The 25,715-nt window shown below is 40.2% G+C and overlaps 1 protein-coding gene across 2 annotated transcripts; it reads right to left on the reverse strand.

The window, feature by feature from the left end:
• Window positions 1-399: 399 nt before the first annotated feature.
• On the reverse strand, window positions 400-24,646 carry brd4 (bromodomain containing 4). Of its 2 annotated transcripts, none has more exons than XM_030140750.1 (19): window positions 23,994-24,646; window positions 14,326-14,716; window positions 12,812-12,949; window positions 12,596-12,731; window positions 12,149-12,489; window positions 11,607-11,981; window positions 11,396-11,524; window positions 10,530-10,760; window positions 10,223-10,449; window positions 9,779-10,110; window positions 9,601-9,690; window positions 9,125-9,520; window positions 6,519-7,325; window positions 5,081-5,187; window positions 4,838-4,988; window positions 4,610-4,743; window positions 4,296-4,501; window positions 2,869-3,124; window positions 400-2,637 (listed from the first exon to the last, which is right to left on the reverse strand). In XM_030140750.1, exons 1-19 carry the CDS (start codon window positions 24,089-24,091, stop codon window positions 2,569-2,571), a joined length of 4,614 nt encoding a protein of 1,537 aa, XP_029996610.1. In that variant the 5' UTR covers window positions 24,092-24,646; the 3' UTR covers window positions 400-2,568. The 2 variants fall into 2 exon arrangements, with proteins under 2 accessions (XP_029996610.1, XP_029996611.1); XM_030140751.1 differs by having other exon boundaries at window positions 4,838-4,985; window positions 23,994-24,091.
• Between the last annotated feature and the right edge of the window lie 1,069 nt (window positions 24,647-25,715).

The raw sequence follows: 25,715 nt of genomic DNA on the forward strand, positions 1-25,715 counted from the left end.
CATGTCCTGGCACAAACCAGCACATGTTTAACTGATCAAACAAGACAAAAGTATGAGCTAATGATTGATTTTCACTTTACATGAGAAAACGACAGAGCCAGAATTTAGTTTATTTTTTTTTATTTTCTATAAAAGAGATGAGTTTATTCAATGATCATAACAGACTGAATCAGAGACCTCGATAGACCACTCACATACCAAACAATAAATCGAGGAAATGTTTGAACAAAACCCCAAAAACAGAACAAATGTAACACAAAATAAAATACCTGAATAAAGCAAACTCTGGGCTGAGCTGCAGGTCAGCACATTCTCTGAAGAACTCATGGCACATTATGTCCAACAGTTATTGTGAAAAGAAAAGAAAGGCTAAAAAGGAATGAAGTGTTGTTGTTGTTGTTTTTTTTAACCCTTTCCAAACCAGTCTAATAATAATAAAAATTATATATTCATATATGGTGAACTTCATAGAAATTAAAAAGGTGACTGAAGCATGGAAACAAGTTCTCCTGAAGTACTGTTTATCCGTTTATTCTCCTCATCAATAGAATGCTTATCTACATTGGGGAACATGCCTCCCTGCACCACACACTTTTTAAAAAAATAATAATAATAAACAAAAAAAAAAACGCAGAGTCACACAGCCGTCCAAATGTACACAGTCACACTTACAGACCAGACTCAAACGCTAGTGTGGCAACGCTGAAACATACCTACCTAAAATCTGTTGATTGAACAAAATGAGAAAGTAGTTGTCAGGTGTGTACACTCATAGAAGTCCAGCTAAAACTAAATTTAAAACCCGAATATTGACAACGGGTAAAATATAAAACGCTGTCTCTTCCTTTTTTTATTATTATTTTTTTTTCTACACAAACTCTTTCAAAAATCTCCCTCCCCTCTCAAATATTACACCGCCCAGTCCTGACTCGCCCTCTTTTCTATCCCCCTCCCCCTCCCTCAAAGTGTAATATAAGCCAACGAGAATTGCAATACAATACAGGCACTGGAGAAAAACACCATAAGAGACAAGCGGAGAGGATAAGATGCATTCAAGTTTCACATCATCCCCTGGCCAAACAGTGTCTCCGAGAACAGAATTATAACTCACATCCACTATTATCGAACAAGAACAAAGATAGAAATCAAAACTTTTTTCAGCGTTTCTTTACTTCTGTATCATTTGTGTTTTTATTTTGTTTAGTCAGTGTGTCCCCAGTGATTTCGAAGACGATTTGATTCCTAACTCGGAGCTCATTTCGGTCCCTTCAGCTATTCTTTTTTTTTTTTGTTTTTTTAAAAGCTAACCTGATTCAAGTAACATCTACAGAAAGGTGTTAAGTGTTTGTCTTCTTCCCCCCGTTTGACCTCCTGTCGCCTCAAAACTGTGGCTGACAAAAAGAACGAAAAGGGGATCCTCATCTTATTATTCTGTCAACTGATCTAGTAGTGTGATTCTTGAGAACAGGCCAATGATATGAACATTCCCAACGTTACGTCTCTAAGTGTAATACGAATAACGGTACGACACCTGTAGTGAAATCATATTCCAACTAAAGCTCAGAACTGCTGGACTTTTCCTCTCCTCTGTGAACAAGTTCCTGTTCGAGTTTTAAATAAAAAATACAAGGCAGACTGAAAACTTTAACTGATCTGTCTTTGATAAATACTTATTGGAACTATCATAATGCATATATTCAGGGATTTTCTCTAGCTACCTACCATGTTTCAGGACAAGAAATTTAGCATAAGAGAATGGGTTGTTTGGCATAGACATAGGTGGTGGAGTGTGTCGGTGTGAAGATTCAAAGACTTAAAGAGGAAAGAAAAGATCCAAAATAACAGTTATTGTAGTATAAGAAAATACTTCTTTACAGTAGATACTAGACGATGAAAAAAAAGGTCTGCACTGCTCCTACTCCTGGTTGTAAATGTTATTGGTTTGTCCATGTGTGCAGGCCACAGAACATAATGGTCTGTTTAGGAAAGAGGTGTAAGGCAAACTGTACCTTCTCTGCTGAGAAATATACATGATTTACAGTATGGAAGTCGTGTTCACTTGCAACAGACAAAAACATAACAACATAAAAGACCAGTCTTCTTCACCACCTTAGACATCTGGCAGTTTCAAAAAGCCTCTGCACAGTCTGTCAGTACATTATCAGAGCATTTTCATAATTATTAGGATGTCTATTCTTGCAGTTTTTGTTGCAACCACGCACACTGAAACAAAGTGTGACAAAGGCAACTGTGCCAACATGGGTTCTTTCTCTCCGTTTAGGAGATTTCAGGCAGGCAAACCCAAATTCCCAGGAAATGACATCCAAAATGATGCACCCTTCCTCATTTCTTACGTGTGTTCAGTCCACAGGGGCGAAACAAGCTGTGACGGCCCACCGAGGCCCAGTCAGGCCTAAATACAGTCCAAGTTCCTCTGTGGCGAGTGGGCTCCAAATCTCTTTGTCTCTTTCTCAGAAGTCTACATTATCCAAGTCTTTTTGTTTTGTTTTTTTTCCTTTTTTTCTTTTTTTTTTTTTTTTTGCAGTTACGTTTCAGTTGTAGCTCTTCTTAAAACAGGTTCTCCTCAAATATAGCCATTAAGTCACTTTGGAAATTCATGTCGATAGTTGCTGCCATCTGGAAAAGGAGAGAAAAAAAAAACAACAAGTAAGCATTTATTTTATATTCAGTATGCTTCAGTGCATCTCCAGCATGTGGAAAATTGTTTCTGCTGCTACAAATGTAAATTAAACTATAATGCGTGTATGGCTCCTGAGCTTTAAATAAGTCGTGCACATTTAGTCACATCTTGTTTACTGCATGGTATTAACATTATATTAGTTTCCATAAAACTAAAGAGCCTCTTACAGCTTCTCGCCTCCTCCTCTCTTGCTCACGGCGGCGTGCTAGCTCCCTCTGTTGGTCCAATGGGTTTTGTGTGGCAGGTTGAGGTGGTGTGGGGGGTTGAGGAGGCTGCTGGACAGCGACTGGCGGAGGCTCTTGCTGCTGCTGCTGTTGTTGTTGTTGCTGCGAGGGGGCTGGGATGTGCTGTTGTTCCAGACGCCTACGTGGCTCCTCGTGCACCCTTCTGGTTGGTTCCATTATGTCCTCTTCATCTCGACCTCTAGAAAACGTAAGGTCAGACCAAGTGGAATCAGTTTCATATTACCATAGGGAGTTCACAGTTGTGGAAAATATCTATATAGCAGCATATGTCACGACACTAGGCTCAACAAGATGAGGAGAAAGCTGTTTTACCACAGATAAAACAAAACCAATTTCTAGCACAAACTCTTAGTTATTTTCAGAAGGTCGAGTCAATAGTTGAAAAAGGCAATGCATTTTCAGTCATCACATTCTGCTAACTAGGTTCTGCAGGTTTTAACAAATTAACCTTTTTAATGGATGAAATGTAAGACCTGTTACACATCCTCACTGAACTTCCTTGATGCTTCCAATGTGAATACAGAACAATACTGGATAATTCTGGACAAGCGCTGACGGCTTCCTAAAGGAGCTTTATGCTTTTCTGACTTTCAATGTGACTTTATTGCTTTTACATCCAAAGCTCTGCATGGGATAAGAAACTTTTAACAAGCTTCAAACAAGGCAGTAAATGCACTGTTCAGATCTTATTGATGGTACGTCCACATTAAATGAAAGTAACATTCAGAGAAACTCTTTTAGCTTATTTCTACAAACACTAAAACTGCTGTGATAAATCCTATCATTTCATAATGAAGACTAAAGTTACTTCAGTTTCATAAATTAAACTTAATAGTCTGATCCATTTCCAAGACATGTCAATATTTTATAAGACTTTAATACCAAAAATTAAGATGAATGCATTTTGGACTTTAAAATCCTGACAGAAGTACTATGACGCATACAATCTATGTTAAGAAATTGTCATTTCATTGTTCACATCTAAAACCATCCACGCTGTTTTCTTTTACTCCGTATTAGAATATAGCCACTAGAGGGCAGATTACAGCAACTTTTGACAGTTTCCAATCATCCACAGGCAAGGTACTGTACATGTCTGGCTGTTGTACATGTTGAAACTGCTATGCAGCAATTACAGGTGTTCTAACACTGAAGCTGCAATTTGTTGTTTAGACAACTGTAAATAAACATAAATATAAAGCATACGCTGATTAGCATCCTCAAAAATGCAATCATTTTATCAGTTTAGATAATGAAATAAGAAAAACACAAATGTATCTCTGATTTCACTGAATTCCGACAAAGAACACAATCTGTCTAATCTTCAGCCTCCTTCTAGACAACCGTACCGTAGTTTGTCCTGCTCTCTGCGTAGCCGGTCTTTTTCCGCCTGCTCAGCCTGAGCCTTCAAGGCCTTTTCCCTCTCCTCTTTCTCCCGGGCTGCACGGCGGAACTGCTCAAAACTATCGCTTGATGACTTAACTGCAGATAAGGGCGCCGATGTAGATTTTTGTGCCAGGCTTGCCCATGAGCCCATGTTTTTCAGTTTCACATCCTGGATGACATACACAGAAGGAAAGGAGAGGCTCATCAATTGTCACTCAATCAAAAATAGAAGTCTCATGAAGTTCCCACTCGTGTGTAGATGGACTCCTCCACCTACCTGGACCTTTTTGGGAGCAACTGGCGCTTTAGACTCTTGCTTATACTTATCCTTGTCCTGCAGGGAAGGGGGGGGCCCAATGGGCTCTGACGAACGAATGACAGGTCGTGAGGAACTTTCCATGGACTTCACATCTACTCAACAGAAGTACAAACAAACAATGCTGTGTTATTTTCTGTCACTTTATCTCGAAAAAACATATAATCTCTAAAAAGTTCTGGTGCTCACTCGGTTGGCCATGGCCTGGTTGAGAAGGCTTGTTTTCAGGATGTTTGTGGTGATCTGGTCTCATGGCAGGGTTAAATGGCTCGCCTCTCATCACTGGTGATGGAGGAAGTTTCTCCTCCTTCAAACCAACTTGGGGCCCAGGGGCTCTCTGCTACATGGAGAGAAGATGGAGTCAAAGTCAGACTCAGACATTTAATAACTTAACTTAACTTTCCAGAAATACAGCCTGTGCAGGTGTCCCACCTTTTTGGGTTGCATGTTCTGAGGTGGAGACTGGTGAGACACGGTTGGATACTGGGGGAGTTGTGGGGAATGCATAACGAGAGGAGATGGGTTGTCCCTCAAGTGACCTGTCAACAGAAGTAAAAGGTGTCATAAGCCCTGGGCAAAAATGCTTCATCAATTAAAATGACTTGCCTCATTAAATGCATGGCACATTCACCTGAATGCAGTCATGAAAGCGTGACTTTGGGTGCACAAATAAACATCAAGCATGCTCCCTCTCTAGATCATGAACAGATAATCAAATTCCTTGATAATGGATTGTGCATCATTGTTGCTACATTGTTTTGTGTTGTTCAACTGCATTATTACCATTCATGTAAAACGTAATATCTACTGGTACGTCATGGATGACAAAAGGTTTACAAATCACACAACGACGCCATATGTTATCTATAGTAATTAATGGGAAATTATTGCTGATTGGTAAGATGAAAGCAACTCAGAAAACTTTAATACCAACCTAAACAAGACTGGCATGGCAACCACCACCAGAGTGAGTAAAGACACACAGATAATAATAAATATGGTAAAAAGAGGTTCATGAACTATGCAAGTCAATAATTATCAATCTCAACTGAAGTGAAAGGAATTCTAAACCTGTTTTTTGAGTTGTAACCTGGGTTATATTACTTAAATGTGTTGATAATGCTTGTGATAACTATATTTGCAAAGTGTATAACAATCCTTCTGTGTTAATATAATTTTAAGCCCTTATTCAGTTTCTAATGGTGAACTGAAGCTCTTTTAGCCACCGCTGCATTGGTGTGAAAATACCCGTAATTGAACATCTTTCACCCCTGCATGATAAACTCGTATTTGTCAGTTTGGATCTGATCTAATGTACTAAAAAACAAAGTCACACAGTAACACAATTGCGCTGTACAACTGAGGCAGACACAGAATTGCTGTTATTAGTGGACGAGTCTAGTTGATTTGAAGAGCACTTCAGGGCTTCAGTTCCTTGTGGGCAAGAATAAACAAGGTAAAAGGGAGAGAACGTACACTTTAAACGATAGTGCTTGTTTTTAGAGAGGTCTTTTTAGGAAATAAACCAGTACAAAACCAAAACTAATCCTTTCAGATGCTCATGACTCTAGATAGGTGTGAGGATTCCCTTTCAAACAGATGTCCCTGAATTACTCGTGTCACACACATCCACACCTGGACATCCAACCCCTATAAACCCTCCTGTCAGCCTTTTTCCAACTGGTAACACTTTCCAAAATCATGTAGATGGTGGAGTTAGATCCATGACAGAAAAGTTGCACTTAAAACAGATTTTCCAGCTACACTGCACAACTCTAGGCATTGCACTTCAACCAGTATTTAACTAAACAGCCAATATCTGTGTAAGTAACAGTTACAATTCATTCTGGCTTAATTTTTTATGTCTCACCTGTGTTATAAGGGTCAGCCTTGCTTGGACGAGGGGAGGGCTGCTCTTGCTGTATGATTTGCTGTTGTTTGTTGGTGGACATGGATACCTTATGCTGGGATCCCTGGGACTGACCAGCTAGTCCTGGACCCTGCTGGTAGTTCAGTTGCTGCGGCTGTGGTGGCTGCTGCTGAGTGTGCTGCATGTGGCGTGCCTGGTGAAGTGGCATTTGTTGGGGTGGGGGCTGATGTGACGCTGTGGGTTGTGCCTGGGACTGAACAGGGAGCTGTGTGGGAGGCAGTGGGGTCTGAGAGGACAGTTGCGATTGCCCCTGGACAGACTGCAGGAGAGATGTCTGCCCTGGCTGCTGTTGCTGGCGAGCCTGCGCCTGGAGCGACTGCATGGACTGCTGGGGCTGACGGGCCTGCTGAAACTGCTGCAGGTATAACTGTACTTGGTTCATAGGGGTTGTAGACCCAGGCTCCTCGTCATCCTCAAGCAACATCTGAGGAGGCTGGGAAGAAAGCAAGCCCTGGGGTGTGAGAGTTGGGGGAGACATGGGCCGTTGGTGCAGGGGCTGAGAAGGATGAAGGATCTGAGAGGGGAGCTGGTGCTGTGGTGGGGCCGCCGATGGAGGCTGGAGCTGCTGTGGCTGCTGCTGCTGCTGTTGTTGTTGTTGCTGCTGCTGCTGTTGCTGCTGCTGCTGCTGCTGCTGTAGGCTTGGCTGCTGCTGTGAAGGTGCCGTTTGCTGCTGGGGGGGTTTCGGATGAAGAGGTGCTGCCTTGTGACTGGGTCGAGAAGGCTGCTGAGGCATGGAACTGTGCAAGGCTAAGGTTGAAACACAGGGACAAAACAAGAAAAGAAATTTGTATTAAAGTGAACCTGTACTGGTCATCCTTTGTATTACTTCTAACAGGGTTCCTACAGGTTTCCACAAGTTCAATTTAAGACTTTTTAAGACTATGCAGAACAAAATTTAATGACCATTTCACAGCCTATTTCATGGCCATATTGGCAAACATTTGTGACTGTTCTAGGCTGAATGTTCTGTGATCATTTCTCACTGGAGGCTGCAAAATTAGCAATAATTGGTTCCTAATTTCAATGTAAATTGTCAGGTTGAAACAGGTGGAACTGAGTAGGACTAATGTTTCTTTCTTTGTAGCTTGGACATTTCCCCAACACATGTAAACGTAATACAGCGAACGAGTTTATGGCAACATAATTTAAGACCTACCAAATCAAATCTAATACCTTTCAAATACTTTTTTCAGGTATTAAATGCAGATTTGTAAATTTAGGACTTTTAAGACTTTTTAAGACCCTGCGGGAACCCTGTGTAAGCAATAGAAGTGCAAATTCTATTAAAAAAAAAAATAAAATAAAAATTAAAAACTGCCATAAATGCACAACTGGACCTTTTTACTATGTGAATTACACATGGGGGCAGAACCTATGGGGAGCAGCCACTGCCAGCCGTAAGTGACGTATCATCGTTGATTCCGGGTGATGGAGTGCAAGTAAACAAGGAGTCAGTGAGTGAGACTGAGTGGAAAGCATGTGTTCTTGCTTGTTGTTTGTGCAGCTGTAAGCTTTGTACTCTGCCATTGCCCTAGGGACGTGACCCAGCATTGGGCGATAATGTGTCATCTTAGACTGGTGTCTGCAGTGGGTCAGTAACCCATTCATGTCAGCTCAGGTAATTAGACAATACAACAAGTCTACATCACTACCAGTGCTGGATCAGCCTGTGAAGGACGCAAGATGTCCCTGACGGAGCAGTGACTTAATACTCAAACATACTTGACAACGGGCTATAACTTCAGTTACTGGACAGAACCGCTAGTATTGTATGTGATCTTTTGAAATAGCTAGCAGTGAAAATTCACTACAGATACCCTTTAACAGTGTTTTGTTGTCAGTTCATCTGAAGTTATTGGAAGAAATTAAACACTGCAAAAAACATCGTAATAATATTGTAATATATGTCAGATTGCGAGGAGGGTAACCATTAGTTGGTAATTACCAGCTTCTGCCTGGTAAAATTGATTTTAAAAAAGAAGCAGTCAAAATGTTTAGTCAGACCTCATTTGCAGTTACAGCTGCACATGAGTGGAACTCTATTCCAGTAGCAATCAGAAAACTGACATTTTATATTGAGTTCAAAATGCATCTAAAAAACTGGGACATTAATAATTTGAGCAGCCAACATCATTCCTGTCTCTGTTGTATTTTTTAATACGTCTAAGTGCAAAGTATATTTTAAACATTTTTTACTTACTGTCTCATGTATAATTAATTGTAAATATTTGTACTGCACACTCGTCTTCTACTCGTCTGTGTTTAGGTATTTCAAAGTTATATTTTTTAACACCTGCATGTTTGAAACCTTGTGTTAGCTTTTAGGGTGACAATTTAACATCTGTCCAGGAACTGCAGATGAAAAATAGCCATTGGGCTGACTCTGGTGCATTTACAGCAATATGAATTAATGTACAACGTCCCTAAAATAAACCAATAAAATAAATAAATAGTATACATAAAATAAAATGTGCAGTACCTACAATGGCAGTAAGCATTATTTGGCATACAGATACAGCAAGGATAGTCTTGTCTGACAGTCTTACCTGGAGATGGGAGGACGGGATGCTGGTTGAGGAAGGGGTGAGTCTCAGGGGACACTGGACCAGCAGAATGGGCATTGAGGTGTGGAGGTGGAGGCGAGGAGTTGCCCGTATGATGGGACAGATGCATGAGAGGTTGTCCGAATGGTGGCAGGGATTCAAAGCTGGTCTCTAGCATCTGTGAAGACTCCAAAGCAGTTACAGGAGGAGCCATGAAGCCTGCAGGAGACGGCTGATGCTGCTGCTGCTGATGCTGCTGCTGCTTAATTTGACTATTGGCTTGTAGGACAGCAGGCTGGGCATGAAGCCCAGGCTGCACAGGGGCACCCTGTGTATGAAGATGTGTCTTTTTCCCCTCTTTCACAGACTGACCCTTCTTCTTCTGCTGTTTTATCATTCCTAGAAAAAAAAGGCAAAAAGATTAAGCATGGCACTTTCTGCTTATGGCTCCTAGGGTGTTCATATTTGCAGTGTCTCACCCTCTGCTTCACTGTCTGAACTGGAGCCACTGCTCTCTGAGGATGACCCATTCTTTTTGGATGCAGACAAGGACTCTACGGGCTTCTCAACTGTAAAACACCAATATCAAAATGTTTCATTGACACATGTTCACAGAGAATGACTTTTTCCATTTGATGACTTCCTTGTGTGGCTTACCAGGAATTTTCTTCTTCTTGCGAAGACAAGAAGAAACGTATCGCTCCAGCTCGCGCAGAGTAGAAGGCTTTAGCGTCTCAAAGTCAATCTCAATCTCATCAGGGTTTGAGTTTTTGAGCGAGGGTTCTCTGGACTGGATGATATGCACTACACGTCCAAGCTTGTCACCAGGAAGTTTGTTGATGTCCAAGCTTAGCTGCCTCTTCTCCTCGTAGGTCATGGGCTTACATTTTTCCCCTGTAGCTGATGACCCGGCTGCTCCCAGTTCATCCTCCAGAGATGGAACAGGCTGCAGGTTGGAGGGATGATTGCTCTTCATCGTCTCCTTTTTACTACAGAGGCACAAAACAAACATGCATTACTGCCATATGTAACACCAGCAGGCCTTGTGCAAGAGCAATACAAAGTTGTTTAATGCTGAGCTAGTAAGTTCGAAAAACCCACCTGGGTTTTTTCTTGGAAATAACCTCTTTGTTGTTATTGTTACTAGTCTTGGTCTTCTTGAGCTGTGAGACAGGTGTAGCATCCTGGATTTCATCCACAAGGCCTGGCATGGCTCCCTTCTTCTTATGTTTATCTTTTTTCTTCTCTTTCTTTTCCTTCTCTTTTCTCTTTGGTTTGCTGGCTTGTGGCTGGGACAGTGCAGCCAGCTGTTCATGGACAGCCTTTAACTGCATTGAGAGGAGAGAAAAGTATAAGAAAGGCTGGGCAACAACTTTCCCATGAGCCTGAACCTTCTCTGGTCACTAACCTGTTCTTGGAGCTCAGCCAACCTCTGGGCTCTCTCTTCTTCAGAGTCATCAGTGGATGACTCAGACTCAGAGGACGAGTCACTGGAGCTGTCTGATGATGAAGCGACATGGGCCAAAGGAGGCTGGGGCTTGACGGGGGCAGGATGGTGAAGAGTAGGAGCTGGGGCAGAAACTAGAGGTTTGCTCTCAGGTTCATCTGGCATCTTGGCAAAGCGCATCTCAAAAACATCCTGTAAAGTAAAAGAAAACAACCAGTTATTTTTGTTTTGAGTAGAATCTTTATTTTTACCTGAGTATACTGGGGTACATGTCAAGAATATCTGGAAACATAGTATATAGCAAAAATAATACAAAAGGCAATTCTTTAATCAATAAAAATGAGAACCTTAGATAAACAGTGGTTTGAAAATAACACAAGGCAATTCCAAATGACTTAAATTTGAGATTTTTGTGCATGATGTTCAAGGTTGTTAAATAAAAAAATAAATAATTTGATTTTCCAAGAGTAGCAAAAGTGACAACAAAATTACAAAGAGTGACAGAAAACCCTGTTTGAGGAGAAATCATGGTTAAGTACAATAAATACCTCATTAAGTAGTTTTAGAACAAACTACCTGATATTTGCCTAAGGTATTTTAATTACTGTTTGTAATACTTCTATGCAGGACAATAAATATATTGCGTTTTAGTTTCACTACAAAACACGGCACTGAAAATTACATTTAAATGTATTTATCTGTAATGATACAGTTCAACTCTAAGATAAAGTGAATTATCACAGTTATTCTTTAATAAAATTCTATTTTGATGAACTGCTTAGCCTTTTTTGTGCACCTGCATTACTCACAAGTTGGACCAGATTTACCTGTAATTTGCGTGCCATTGCCACCACCTCATGGTCTGGAGGGTTATATTTGTAGCAGTTGGAAAACATTAATCGTACATCAGCAGCGAACTCCTGGGGCTCCCGGTATTGCCTGTTCTCCAGCTTTACCTATTTAACACATTAGGCATGTTAGTTGTGCATCACAAATGTGTTATGGAGCAATATGATAAACTCTGCCCCTTTAACACACCTTGATAGTGCTGAGGTCCATGGGATGTTTAATGATATCATGATAATCATGTAGTCCCAGGGCGTCTACGTCAACAGGTTTGTAAAATGGCCAAGCATAAGCAGCGTGCTTCTTAGAAAGCATGTCCCTGACTAAGCTTGCACAATATCCAATCTGATCCTGTGGTTTAGGGCTGTGACCTCCACTTGGTCCCATCCCCATGCTTATGTGATGCTGGGAGTCTGGGGCATCCTTCTTTATGAGTTTGGAGGGCCGGGTACTCTCTCGCCTGGGCAGCGTCTTCCCAGATTTGGACTCTGCTGGCGAAGATTCACTCAGTTGGTCGTTTGCTGTGGGCGTTGTAGTGTCTGCCTTCCTTTTCTGGCTCTTTCTTTGCTGGATATTATCAAATTTTACAGAAAACAGAGAAAGAGGGAAATAATAAGAAAACAAATTAGGAGAATGAAATGCCAACTCTGTTTAAAACAGATGTCTGATGCTTTCAAGAATGACTGAGTGTAGCTACTTGTCTAGCCTTATGTTCCTGTGTCAGTCACACTTACTTTGGTCATGGTTATGGGGTTTTGCAGCATCGGGGCAGTGTTCTGCATGGATGCTGGGGGAAGTGAGGTCTGGGCAGGAGGAGGCACAGAAGTCATGATGGGAACTTGAGGCGCGCATTCTGGTTGACCAAGGGAGTAAGGAGCACCGAGCTGTGGTGCATGGTTGGGCAACGTTGGGGGCACATGGGAAGGCAGGGCCTGCATTAAAGGCTGGGGAGGTAGTGAAGGCGGACCCTGCCCTGGTCCTCTGGTCTGTGGTGCGGCTGAGAGGTTTGACAGACCACGTGTTTGAGGAGTTGTGGACGAAGGATCAATGATGGCCCCTGGTTTCAAGTTTAGACCTTAATGACAGAACAAGATGTCTGGATAAGTAACCTGATTTACAGAGGCCAGCAGCAAGAGCACGTGTTGACAGAATATGATAATGGTACAAGGTAAATCAAAGACCTCCGTCTTTCCGGCCACGGCCACGTCCTTTCCCTGTCATGACAGCAATCTCAGTTTCTTCCTGAGGCATTTCTGAGACTTTTTGGAGGAAAACCTTCTCTAAAGCCTCAGCCATTAAGACAATGTCATCTCCGGGCTGCAGGGGGAGACAAACACTGTTAGAAAAGTGAAAGAATTCGAATCTATGGGTATTATAGTATCAATGTTTTAGGTTACCTTGTTGTATATGTAGCAGTTAGTAAACATCGTATTGAAGTCTTGAATACATTCTTGGGCATTCCAGTAGTAACTGTTCTCGAGCCTTTTCTTGATTGTGCCCATGTCCATAGGAGTTTTGATTATTGTGTAATAGTCCTGAGGAAGTTAGAGATATGATTAGAAGTTAGAACAAGTTCTTAAGAAGAGTTAAGGAAAGGAATAAACACCAGCCATCACAAATCAAGTCACTAGGGCTGTACGATATGACAGCTGATATCATGACTTGTGATGATAAAAAACATCCATTGTTTCACACGATGCTCTATTGTTTATTCTATTTTGTCACAAATAATATTTTTCAATGATATTTTTGCCATTTGGAGAATTTTTTGCAAGTGCATTCTTCCAGGCAACATGAAAGCAGAAAAATTAAAACATGAAGTTAATGTGAGACAGAAAAGAACAATGCCCTAAAGGAGAAGAAATCAGACAGACCAAGACAAAACAAGGAGCTCATACCTAAAACAGAGGCTACTTCTGTTACATGGGTGTTGTTTAGGTATTGGTTTGGTTGGACATTTGGCAACAAAAGGCAAACATTCTGAAGTATTGTTTGTCAAATAATATTTTATTTGCAGCATTCTTGTTAATTTAATGTAATGCAGTATTCTATGTTGAAGGAGAGTTCTATTTTATAGACAGATATTGTGAGTATCATTTTTTCATTTTTAGATTTGGGAGTTTACCCACATGTTTTTGTTAGGCATGTATTCATTTAGTTTTCAACAATTCTACTCTTTAAACTGTAGAGGTTTAGTATTAAAGCGGGTCTTACATGTTTGACCATTTTCACATTTTGGGCTGTATTTACAACTATATATGAGGATTTTTTTTCTGTCAGTATTTTGTTGCACTCTAAACATTTTCACCAAGTATCTGAAGAGAAAATACAGAGCCTGGCCAAATAAAATGTCTCCCTCTCTAACAGTTTGCTGGACTACTTTTAGCTTTGATTACGTCACACATTCACAGTGGTATCATTCCAGAAGCTTAACCAACATTGATTTCTGTCAATTTTTGGCACATAAGATTCCTGAACCTTGACCTGACCAACAAAAGCATCACTGTGGTACATGGTCAGTCTGGACTCAAACCACATGACCAGTTTTCCATTGCTCCAAAGTTCCATCATTATGCGCTCTAGTAAACTGATGTTTGTCAAAGAAATGAGAAGCTACTCACTGCATCAGTTAAAGAACTTGTTGCAGGTGAAAAATACTTATCACTGGAGCAATCATCCAATGAAAAGATATTACCCATTTGTTTAGTTGAGGCCAGGCAGTGTATAAGTAATAAACCTTTCCATTATACTCATTTATACAGTTTAATTAAACACTGAATTTCCAGGAAATGTACTAATCATGATATGTATGGATATAAGATTATTAATATTAGGATGGGATTTTCATCACATCGCACAGCCCTGGTCCTAAGATATGATGAATAACCCAAAGGACAAAGCTAATACTTACAGGCAGGTTAAGTTTGACTGCATCCACCGGTCCATGGAAGGGCCAGGCAAACTGGTGCTTCCACAGGGCCTTCACCACCACTTTGAGCAGGTACTGTAGCTGATTAGTCTGGCGCTTGGGCCTGTTGAGATTGATGAACTCTGGGGGTGAAGGGTTGCCAGGTGCCTGGGCCTGCCCCTGGCTGCTGCTGCTGCTGCCCGACATCTGCGCTGTGTCCAGGCCGTCCCCCATTCTTAAAGGGTTGGGCGTGGGCTCGGGCCCCGGAGCGGGAGCTGGAGCTGGAGCAGGGGCAGGGGTAGTGGTGTTGGCAGGACACCAGTTTAGTCTTGGCCCCGGCACAGACTCCACTGACAGAGCACCGCTGATCCCATTGCACTCCTCGCTGGACTCTCTGGAGAGATGCAAGAGAAGAATGTCATTAGCATGTCCATAAAGACAATTAATAATGAAATGTCTTTTTGTATTACATTTAACCTGGTCCTTTATGAACTCATTAAGTGATGGGAAGACAAACAGCCCTTTATAGAACTTCATTAAATGCACAAATTCACAAAAAGTAATCATCTCCATAATGCTTTAACTAAAAAACAACCAAAAATGTGCATCTTCAGTTATGATACATAAATGACCCTAGAGCTGAGTGACATGGACAAAAAATTTATGGTCGATTTATGGTTGCAATCGGTTGATGTCTGGAAACATGTAATGAGAACAAAACATGATTCAAAAATACTCATACATTACTCAAACTACATGCCATATGACTAGAGAAACACCTTCATAATTAATATGTTACAATCAGCAAATACAGAAAGTTCTTCAGGATAATAACTTTGATTTTGCAATTTAGGCAATATCTACAATTGCCAGAAAGCAAAACCTTAATTAATCTAATTAATTCAAAACATTGCCCAGCTCTAAATGATCCTCAACTCACACTAAAAAAACAGACGCATGTAAAATACTAAGGAGCCACAGTGCTGTAGCTCCAACCACACTACTTACCATGTTTAAAAAAAACTCTTTAAAATACCATTTTTCTGTATTTATTTCAAAATATGTGCTCCTCCGTAGTCCATGTCCTACCCTTCCATCAATTTTCATAAATATCAGGTTAGTGTTTTAGTGGAATCCTACTGAGAGACAAGGCAACAAACAGACAAACACTGTAATTACATCATCTCCTTGGTTCATGGCAACTTCATAAACCTCAGACCACCTTCTCAGTCATAACACACTGTTTCATTTGTACATTTTGCTCCTGGGGACCTAAACTCATAGGATTTGTCTCATACTGATTCTAAAACTTTACATAGTAGCCATATAATTTCCTGTTAATCAAGTGACCACTTCTTATTTCTACACACAGTACAAAAATGTAAAATAAAGTCTTGACATAAACCACAAGCTGTCATACGACAGAAAGAATACAAAATCTTATCCACTCTACAGTTAAACCTCATTTTTATAGCACTTTGATTGTGACACAGGGCTCTGAATTTGCCAAACTCCCTCTCAAGTTGCTGATTGATTCTTTAATCCAAAACATCAACTACCAGGACTGGGAATTGTTCACGAGCTTTTGGTTGCCAGAAGAGAAAAAGTGTACTGTTTCATTTTGACTTTTTATAAGAACATTGGCAGTCACATACAGGTAGCCATGATGTAATAGATTAAAAATGTATATTGTATCCAGACAAAATATGCAAGCTATTTGGTTGAGAACACTGAAAAGAATTTCAAGGCTGTGGAGTAACTCACATGTTGAGAGACTGGACATTTTAAGAGCACATATATGGTACTCTTTCAACTACTTATACAAAAGGCATCACGTCAACACCTCCAATAGATGAACACACAATACGGCTTATCCATGTTCTCTGGGGTTTTGATTTAGAAACACGATCTTACCATTCCCAAGACAAAAAGGCCTTAAAATCTCTAGTTTTATGTATACAGCAGTATTAACAGTTTTAAAATATGGTTTTTATTAATACCAGATGTGGACTGAATTCGTAGGAAATCAGAGCAAAGTTTGGCTCCTGTCTGTGTGTGCTTTTAGAGATCTTTGTCTTCCCACTCCGTCACAGGACCTGGGAGTGTTTAGAGATGGGGGTGGGGGTGGGGGGGTGGTTAGCGTCATCTGGCAGCTGAGGGACTGTGCGTTCTGCTACACAGACAGTGCCCAGTTTTTCATAATGTCCTCGCAGGCACTCAGGGACATCATACAATATGCGAGCAGAGGCTGCCAAGGAAACAACAAACGTGAATGTCTGACTAAAAAAGCTCCAATCATAAAGCAACATATTCAAACCTCTGTAAAAGATAAGTTCGTCAACCAGCCTTGAGCACTGAAATCTGCCCCCACAACTGGGCCTTAAAGATAAACACATACAACTGAATGGATCTCTGACTAATCTCATTCTTGATGAGTCACTTTCTGAGAAGAAGGAAGCTGTTTGCGCACCACATGATCACTGCCTCAATTTCCCTGAAGCACTAACACACAGTGGAGAGTCTGACTAACTGACCAATATGTTGAATGACAACATCAGAAACGATACTCTCTAGCTAAACACACACTGTACAGGGCTTTTGTAGCTCTTAAAATAAAACCAAAATAAGCATGCACAGATCTGGGCATAGTTCCAGGCCAGAATTTACACATCGTGTCCCATGTTAACCTTCAGCCAGAAACAGCAAAACTAGGACTAGAATGCGAGTATTGGTTTGGAGCTTTTGCAAAGTTTACCAAACTGCACTCAACACTTATGATTATACAATTCCTTGTAGTTGATAAATAGGTGATTGTCTGAAAATCTAAACTAGGAATATCTCTTTGGATTGCACTACGATGGTCAGCTGTTCATGATATTACGCCTACCCCCTCCGGAGAGATCACGAAACAGATCTGGCTGTATTAATTTCTACTAAGGGTATTTCCCCCTGCCTTGAGTGTTAGATCTGTGATTCTCTTATTCATTTCTATTCATTGGTCATCAGAGGTGAAAAATTATTTTGTAGGCCCCAACTTTTAATACATGACAACCTCAGATACATTTACATCCAGATACAGCTATTGTAATCAAAATACGGGAAGTGGCACAAAACAAGGCCCCGTTTTCAAACACTTATCTGAAAATCCTGAATCTTTTTAATGTGATTAAAAAAGGCCTTCACAACCAGTCACTGATTAACACAGGGTGTCTGACCAATTTTATTTGGTTTAAGTTTAGGCAACACAAAAATAAGCTGGCAGAACCAGACTGACAACATTTGGATAAAAAGTTCAAGATAACCTTACATATTATGTTCCCAGACAGCAAAACAAGCTTGCAATGAGAACCATGAACAATAAATATTCCACTAATTTACAGTTTACAAGCACTTATAAATGAACAAGTGCATGAAATTATTATATCTTGCAGCACAAATGTTAGACACATTTGAAAAACAGTTATATTGAGAGAAGTATTCTGACATCAAACAATGTGGGGAAACTGGACTTTCCTCAGCTTTCAGCAAAGGTCAGTGGCTCTACTAACTGTAAACAATAGCAAGTACTAAAGTAGTAGGTGAAGCTGAAGTTTTATAAGTTGATATAAGATGCAAGTCAGCAAACTTCTCCAAATAACAAAACAGGACAATCACTCTTATATTACCTTACTGATGGGAAATATTTGGTCAAAAGTAAAGTAATACTGTTGATAAATGTCAAAATAAAAAGTGGAAGTCTACTGTATTACTAATATAGGGCAATAAAACCAGCAAGAGGTTAAATTTTTCAGGTTTCACAACACAAGTAACCCTGTATGACTGTGACTCTTGCAGTAAAAAATTCAAGAAAAGGAACCATTTGTTGAAATTCACATGCGAGATATTGCTATGGGTAAGGTAATAATCATACACAAGCACCTGATTAGTGAGTGAGTAGAGCTATATTCCTTGCCATACAATCTTGTGTGTCACCAGCATTAGAAAAGTGAAATTCCAAACTGTTTGTAGCTATGGCTTTTTGCACCATGTTAAAGGATGCAAGTACAGTAATAAAAAAAAAAAAAAAAGCTGGATGAGCAAATGCTTTGTATTACTGATTAAATGTCCTGAAGTACACCTGCATTAGGGCTGCACGATTCTCGTAAAAATGTGAATCACGATTTTTTTGCTTAGAGTTGAGATCACAATTCTCTAGCACGATTTTTTTCACAAAGTGTTTATTGCACCACTGTCAAGGAAAATGGGTTCTTTTACCTCTTATTCGAATCTTTCATATCACTCCACAAATAGTCCGATCACTTATGGTCCCGGTTGCTAAGTGATGTCAGCTGATCTGTGAAAGTTTGCAGTGCAAAAAAACTTCCCAGCTGGCACAATGGAATTTTTTTTTTTAATCTAAAATTTTTGGAGGGCGAGACTTTTGATTCTTGGTTAAAGGCCGAGTTATCCTCACTGGCAAAGAAAAGGAGAAGAAGAACAGCACAGAAGTCAGAGAAGTGAAAGTGAAAAGACACTTGGATCTGGATGACAGAAAAGAAAACCGACATGAGATTAACACTGCTGAATGCGAACCTTCATTGGGCACAAGTTCGGGTGGGTGACTCTCGCTACTACTACTGGAGTTTTCATCCACTTCACTCTCTTGACTGCACACGTTCCTCTGCTCTTTCGTTCTTCACTCTTTCCTCACTCAACTTCAGCCAACAGCAGCAGGCTCACGTGTTGTAAAGACGCTTTACCATTGGTTGAGGGAGGAGGCGGTTCTGCATTTGTGGGCATTTGTTTGTAATGCAGCCCATGAAATACAATGCTTAAGAATTGTCCTTGTTTAGAAATGAGATCACGTACATGTGTGAATCAAGATCGCGAACATTTAACGATTAATCATGCAGCCCTAACCTGCATTTAGATGAAACACTGGAAGGCATATGCATGCACCCTCCACATGCATGGAAATATCATCTCTGTAAGACAACAGTACAATAAGTCTCCACAAAGACGCCGTGGCAATAATATGAACCTGTCCAGCTGACCTGCAATGCTGCATGGTCCAAAGTATCACCATATACACACAAACACTGCCATATGGTCTTTGACAGTTGATTAACATCAGTATCAAACATATGCACAGCAACAACCCCTAATGTCACAAAACTACAATACAGATAAATGTAAACAAATGTCATGAACACATGGACAAAATGTGCTCATCTGCTGCAATTGTTTGTGCGGCATCAATGAAAGCTTCTGTGTGATTTATCCAAAGTATAAATAATTACCGCAAGCCATTTCCAAATGACTCCCAGGGTTTCCATGACGCCAGATGCCCACCCATTGTCATTTGCTTTTCAGTACTGAATCATAAATGAACATATGTGAAAACTCCAGTCCTACTCATCAAATTTGTTACATTCACGTATGCAAACCCATTTGTTAAAAAAGTAGAGGTGAAATACAAACCCACGTTGTCTGTCATGACAAGGGAGACAGCTATTAGGTTACAGACTTACTCACCTCGCATCATGTTAACCTCATCAAACGCATGTGTTACAACCATAAATTCTTAATGATGTTCTTGGCTACCCTTGGTCTATTAAGATCCCTTCACAAATAAACTTCGTTGAAAGTTCTTTCATTTAGAGGTTTGGAATTTCAAGAAAACTGAGGATATTGAGACGCATCAAGGTTCTGCAATTGAATCATTACCTGATGAATTGTACATTAACCATAAGTATGTATAAGATGTAGGCTAATATTACTGGTGGCTGCCTGTTTGACTCTAAAACCATCTGCCTTGTATAGACTAAACACTGAACTTCTCTAAAAATACTCAGTCAACATTTTTCCCCATGAAGTATTCCAGTCTCATAGAGTTTTATTTGGATAAGTGATCTGGTGGTTCATCTTTAATGTTTTCACCTCTTAATAAGATTTCACTATGAATAGAATGCTTTTCCATCAGCCATGTTGTGCTGTGACTGACGAGTGACTGCTTGTTCACCTGCTCAGTGAGAATTTCAGAGCTTGTTTATTTAAAAAACGTTCTTCCTGGTGGACAGCTCAACTCTCGTTATGGTTAATAGGTTAAATGACCAAGACCGTAAAATGACTGTCAGGCAATGCTTGGTGAAACTGACCATTTTCACTCTGTGGTCTCACCGTTTTTGTCTGAATATTGTCAGTTGTGACTACAAAGAGCCAATATGGTAATATACAATCCACAAACTTACGGCTTCAAAACAGAAGTTCAGAAACCAAAAGGTACCGTCATGGTTCCTACATCCACTAATTTCCTACTGTCTATAGTTGTGTTTCTTCACATGTCATAAGTTCCTCTTATTGTTGACTTTCTGTCACTTCTAACTGCATTTGTAACTGATTACCACGACTACAACCATCACTCCAGTGCAGCAACTTGAAAATGGCGTATAAATCGCTGCAGGTTAACATACCGTCTTTTTATTTTCTACAATTAAATTACAGCAGAGAGCAGGAGCAGCTTGAACAGAGGTGTAATAGGCTGAACAGGCTGACACTTAACAGTGAGCAGCTGCCCGCAGCTTGTGTGACTGTGAAGTAGTTAAACAAGAGAAAACTTACTTGGAGCAAGTTCAACTGATTTATTTAATTACCAGCCAATACAAACAGGCATCTCTCCAAAGACAAAGAGTGTAAATTGTCCCATCATGGGAGAAAAGCAAAAACAATTCTAATATACTGCCAAGGAAGATATGAGACCTCCAATTAGAATACAAACTCAGATTACTTGCTTGCTAAAAAATTCATGATGATAAAATTTAGGAAACATTGACATTAAAGTATGCATAAATGTTTTTTATTTTCATTATTATTTTTCCTTAAATTCATTTAATTATGCTTAACGTCATGTTCAAGCAGTCTACCCTATTTGGATAATTAGGCAGTACTATTTTATGTGACAATGTGATGATGTCATCTCTGGTGACATCATAAACAATCAGTCTGCCTTATAAATTAGTAAAAACCATTCTCAATGACCTGCTGTCTTGGTGTGAACGCCATGCTGGCATGTGAGACTAATCAAGTCTGCAGAAGCCACGAACAGAGGTCAATCAAGAGGTCCACTTCCTGCTGCTCCTTGTCCTGCATCACTCTTAGCTCTGGAATAGCTGTTGACCTCTGACCTGGACATACATCACTGAAGACTGCTGAGGAATGCTTTCTGGGGAGGAAGTGGCTCTGGTTACTGGTGTGGGGGATGCACACCAACTCACACCAGGAAATGTGGTTCAGTGTGTAGCCTGACAGTGACTATCCTACGAGGAAACATGAGGAAAACATAACACCAAGACGTCTGCATCCACCATTAAAGTAAACTATTACTTATTCATGTATGGGGTGGGGTCGAGTTCAGGCAAAAACATAGGCTTACAGATGCCACTTGAGGCCTTCACTAAGTGTCAGAATGATGGCCTCCGTTTTGCTTGAAAGCAAATGAATAAATAATTAATAAGACCATAGTGACAAGGCCAAGAACAGCACTCCTTGCGTATTCACCCAGAATTTTTGTTGGTACATAAAACCACCTTTAACCCTTCTTCAGGAACAAACTCCATTCTTCGGTTACTTCTCTGCCACACAATAGTTCTACTCATGCTGCTAGTAACTGGTCTGTTAGCACTGATGTTTTAATGTTTCTGATTTCAACTGGAATGATTTGCAAATAAGGAGTGTAGAGGGTATTTTTGTTTTATGTGCTTAATTGGTTTCATCCATTTCAAGTAAGATAACAAATTTAACACTGTTAAAAAAAGATACCATTTCTCCCGAAATAGACAAGTGAAGTAGATATAGGTAGGTCAAAACAAAAATAGGAGACTGTGCCAAAAAAAAAAAAAAAAAAAAAAAAAAAAAAAAACCCAAAAAAACAAACACAGATTTCTGGGACCTAAAGTGGGCAGAGCATCTCTAAGATGCCCAGAAACCTATGTTTTCAGCGTACAGATCTGTCATACTGTAAAACTAACATTGAAGAAAATCTGATGTACACATTATCCAGAGGAATTGCAGACCCTCAAATATGACACAATGTCCCATATCAAGTTTGACTGTCAGCTTGGTGTGTCAATAGTCTGCATCAACTCTTCAAACTTCATTGAAACCAAAAATGTTTGTATTTTGAATGTTTAAATACATTGTCATTATTATGCTCAGTATGAATACCTACTCTAGGATGATTGAGTGTTTTTTGTTAAATGTATTACCAAAAACATAAGGTATAATAAGAATGGGAAATAAAAACATCTAACATTAATTATTTGCTTCCATACATTAACATGAATGTTCTTCCCAGCTTCAATTACAACAGACTTTGTAATTCACATTTGATTTGACTGTGTGAACACATCTGATGTATTTTAAGTGGTGAGGTGGTGTTTACAGAGATTTTAACCTGTAGGGGGAAATTAGGCATTATTTTAATCCACTGTTAATATAGAAGAATTTCCTTCTCTACTTAAAATGACCTGTTCAGTATTTAATAAACCAAGGTATATGACTGGTTGAAAATCAGACCACAACCTCAGTAGCTGTAGAAAACTGTATCCATCATGACTATGTATATTTGTAGAACATATGCAGAGGATATGAGGATACAGTAACTAAACAAACATAAAAACTGGTACAAAAAAAAAGGTACCAGTACAATTCTATAATACATTTAAAACACGGTGTGTTATTGTAACTTTGTCCATCTTGAATAATACAGTGAGGCAATCTGCTACCATCCCTTAGAAACCTTGCTTCAAGAAAAATAAAAGTTGCAGAGGTTTCTATGGTAACACTCACAGTACAAGAAGGTATTTTTTATTCTTGATAGTACCTAATGTAAAGTCACCACCATGACCTATGCTACTGTTTACTGCGTAGACGAAAGCAAGACCAAATGAGGTCAACCAGTCAGAACACGTGAAAATCTGGACCGCTCTGGTCACACCTGTTTTATGGATATTTAAAACGTAAATGATTAAGACAATAGTATTTGTTATTTGCTATAATTCATAGCAAGTTTGCACAGGAAAAGAAGTTTCCCTAGTGATGATTACAGACTTAAAAGTGTATGAGTCAGTGCATGAGCACCCGGGCCAACTCAAGTGCACTAACCGTGACTCAGACACATTGTAAGAGGAATAAGGCCAGAATCACACCAGTTCTTTCAGGCTAAACTTTCAGCTGGTTAGAGAGAAGAGACAGCCAAACGATTCCAGGAATCATCCACCATCTTTACTAATGCTGCACACACACACACACACACACACACACAGACACACACAAACACACTACCCCCTTTTTCCTCTGTAGTGCCCCTTCCCCCACACCCCCCTCTCTCACCAGGAGGTAGGTTCATGGCTTCTGGCTAAAATCTAGATAACAATACTATCCTTAACCTAACACTAAACATACTTCCAAACTAGGTAGTTAGATAGTTGTGCTGGGCCATGTAAACTACAAACAACCACATGATAGTCCCAAGAACAATAACTACAGGCCATCCCAAGGCAGCCTTTACTATGTACATCAAATAAAAACAAAACAACACATGATATTTTGTATTTTGTACTCCAAAGACTTAAAGGAGTCTGTTAAATATTTATGAAGTTTAAAGATAAGTCTAACTCAATAAATAAGGTTACCTTTTCACAGAGACTGAATGTGCAATTTTTTCCAGAAGGGCATCCAGTTTTTGAAAATCCAGCAAATCGTTTGACTTGGCATGCATCATGTAATCCATTTACGAACTCCTTTAAACAGAAACAGAAAGCGAAACCCCCAAAAACAGGTCACACGAGAATTACACTGAAGTTTGTTTTTCCCTTTCTCTCAACCAAAACACCGGAGGAATTTATCCTTCAGGCTCCAGTATTATGTATCATAAAATCCCAGAAAGCACAGTGAGTAATCCTTAGCGTTGTCCAAGCCGAGTTTGAGGGTGGCTGTTCCAGGAAAAAGGCCCCTGTCTGGAAACAGTAGGTCCAGGCAGGGAGGAGAGGCTTTGGAAGCCTACAGCCGGCAGGCTGTGTTAGCTGTGTGAACCGCCGGTCCTCTCTCTACCCCATCCCCCTCTCAGCAGTACAACGGCCCAGTTGCCATAGGCTCTTCGCTCCATTGTGTGTCCTCTACAGGGCCTCCCCAAGTTAAATGGATATCAAGAGGTGTACAAGGAGTAGAGGGAAAGGCGAGAGAGGAGAGAGAGCGCTCCGATAAAATCCAGGAGGAGCACTTTAGTCCTCTAGCTCGCTCTCTCCCTCTCTCTCTAGCACAGCAGACCAGCATGCAGTTGCTCAACAGTAAAAATGGCTCTGCTGCTTCCTCATTCAGCGGAGCCTCAGCCCACACACCCCTCCCGCCCTCTGTGCAAGGCGCTTGCTCATTCCACCCCTCCCCTCTTTCCCCATCAATAGCTTAAGGTCCCTGCTCTCTCTTCTCTCTCTCCCTTGCTCACTCACTCAGTTACACCTTTAACACCCCACCCCCTTCCTGTCTTTTCCTTCATCCATTTCATCATGCCCCACCCCCACTCACACTCCTTCCTCAGAGTGATCTTGGATATAGCTTCCCCCACCAACTGAGGGGCTCCCTTATTTACTCTCCATCCACTCACATTCATACTCTAGGTGCACTACTCCAAAACAAAAGTAGTTGTACAGTTTATTTTCATGCAGCATCACAAGCTCTAATATATAATTTTAATAAGGAACCAATTTTACTATTGATCGATACATGGCAGCACTAAAGCATGCCATTTTTTCATTTGTATATCAACTGCTGTTGAAACTTATAACTCTCCAAAGTTTACAAAAATGACTTTAGACTGGATCTTACATGTAATGGTCAACAGCTAGCGACATGACAGAAGCTAACTTGCTCACAGAGAGAAAGACTGAGACCACCCACCATACCTTCCTGTCACAGAGCACCCTACAATAATTACTTTCATGACAGTATGGTGAACACTGCAGTGGCAACAGGAAGTAAAGATCTTTTAAAATCATAACACAGGTTGTATTTCCAGTATACTTCACTGGATACTTTCTTTTGTTAACTATTTTGTACTGGATATGCTAATACATATAACAATAATTAACCAATATAACCAATAACCAAATATACTATGAAATTTAAACATTATGAACTATAAGTCAAGTTTTTAATCAGGCCAGACTTGATAATTACCAAGCAACACTTTTTGTGTAATCACCATCAAAAATATAAAACACCTTCAAGTACAGTCCGTTCTGCCCTTTAATAGGAATGGCCTGTTATAAAAAAGACAGCGGCTATCTGGGACAACTGAGGTAAAAGTCAGGGAACATTATAGAGTACTATCTCAAAAGTCATACAGGGCATAAATATAC

This window comes from Sphaeramia orbicularis, chromosome 8 (genome assembly GCF_902148855.1).
Source record: "Sphaeramia orbicularis chromosome 8, fSphaOr1.1, whole genome shotgun sequence".
NCBI classification, from domain to species: Eukaryota; Metazoa; Chordata; class Actinopteri; order Kurtiformes; family Apogonidae; genus Sphaeramia; species Sphaeramia orbicularis.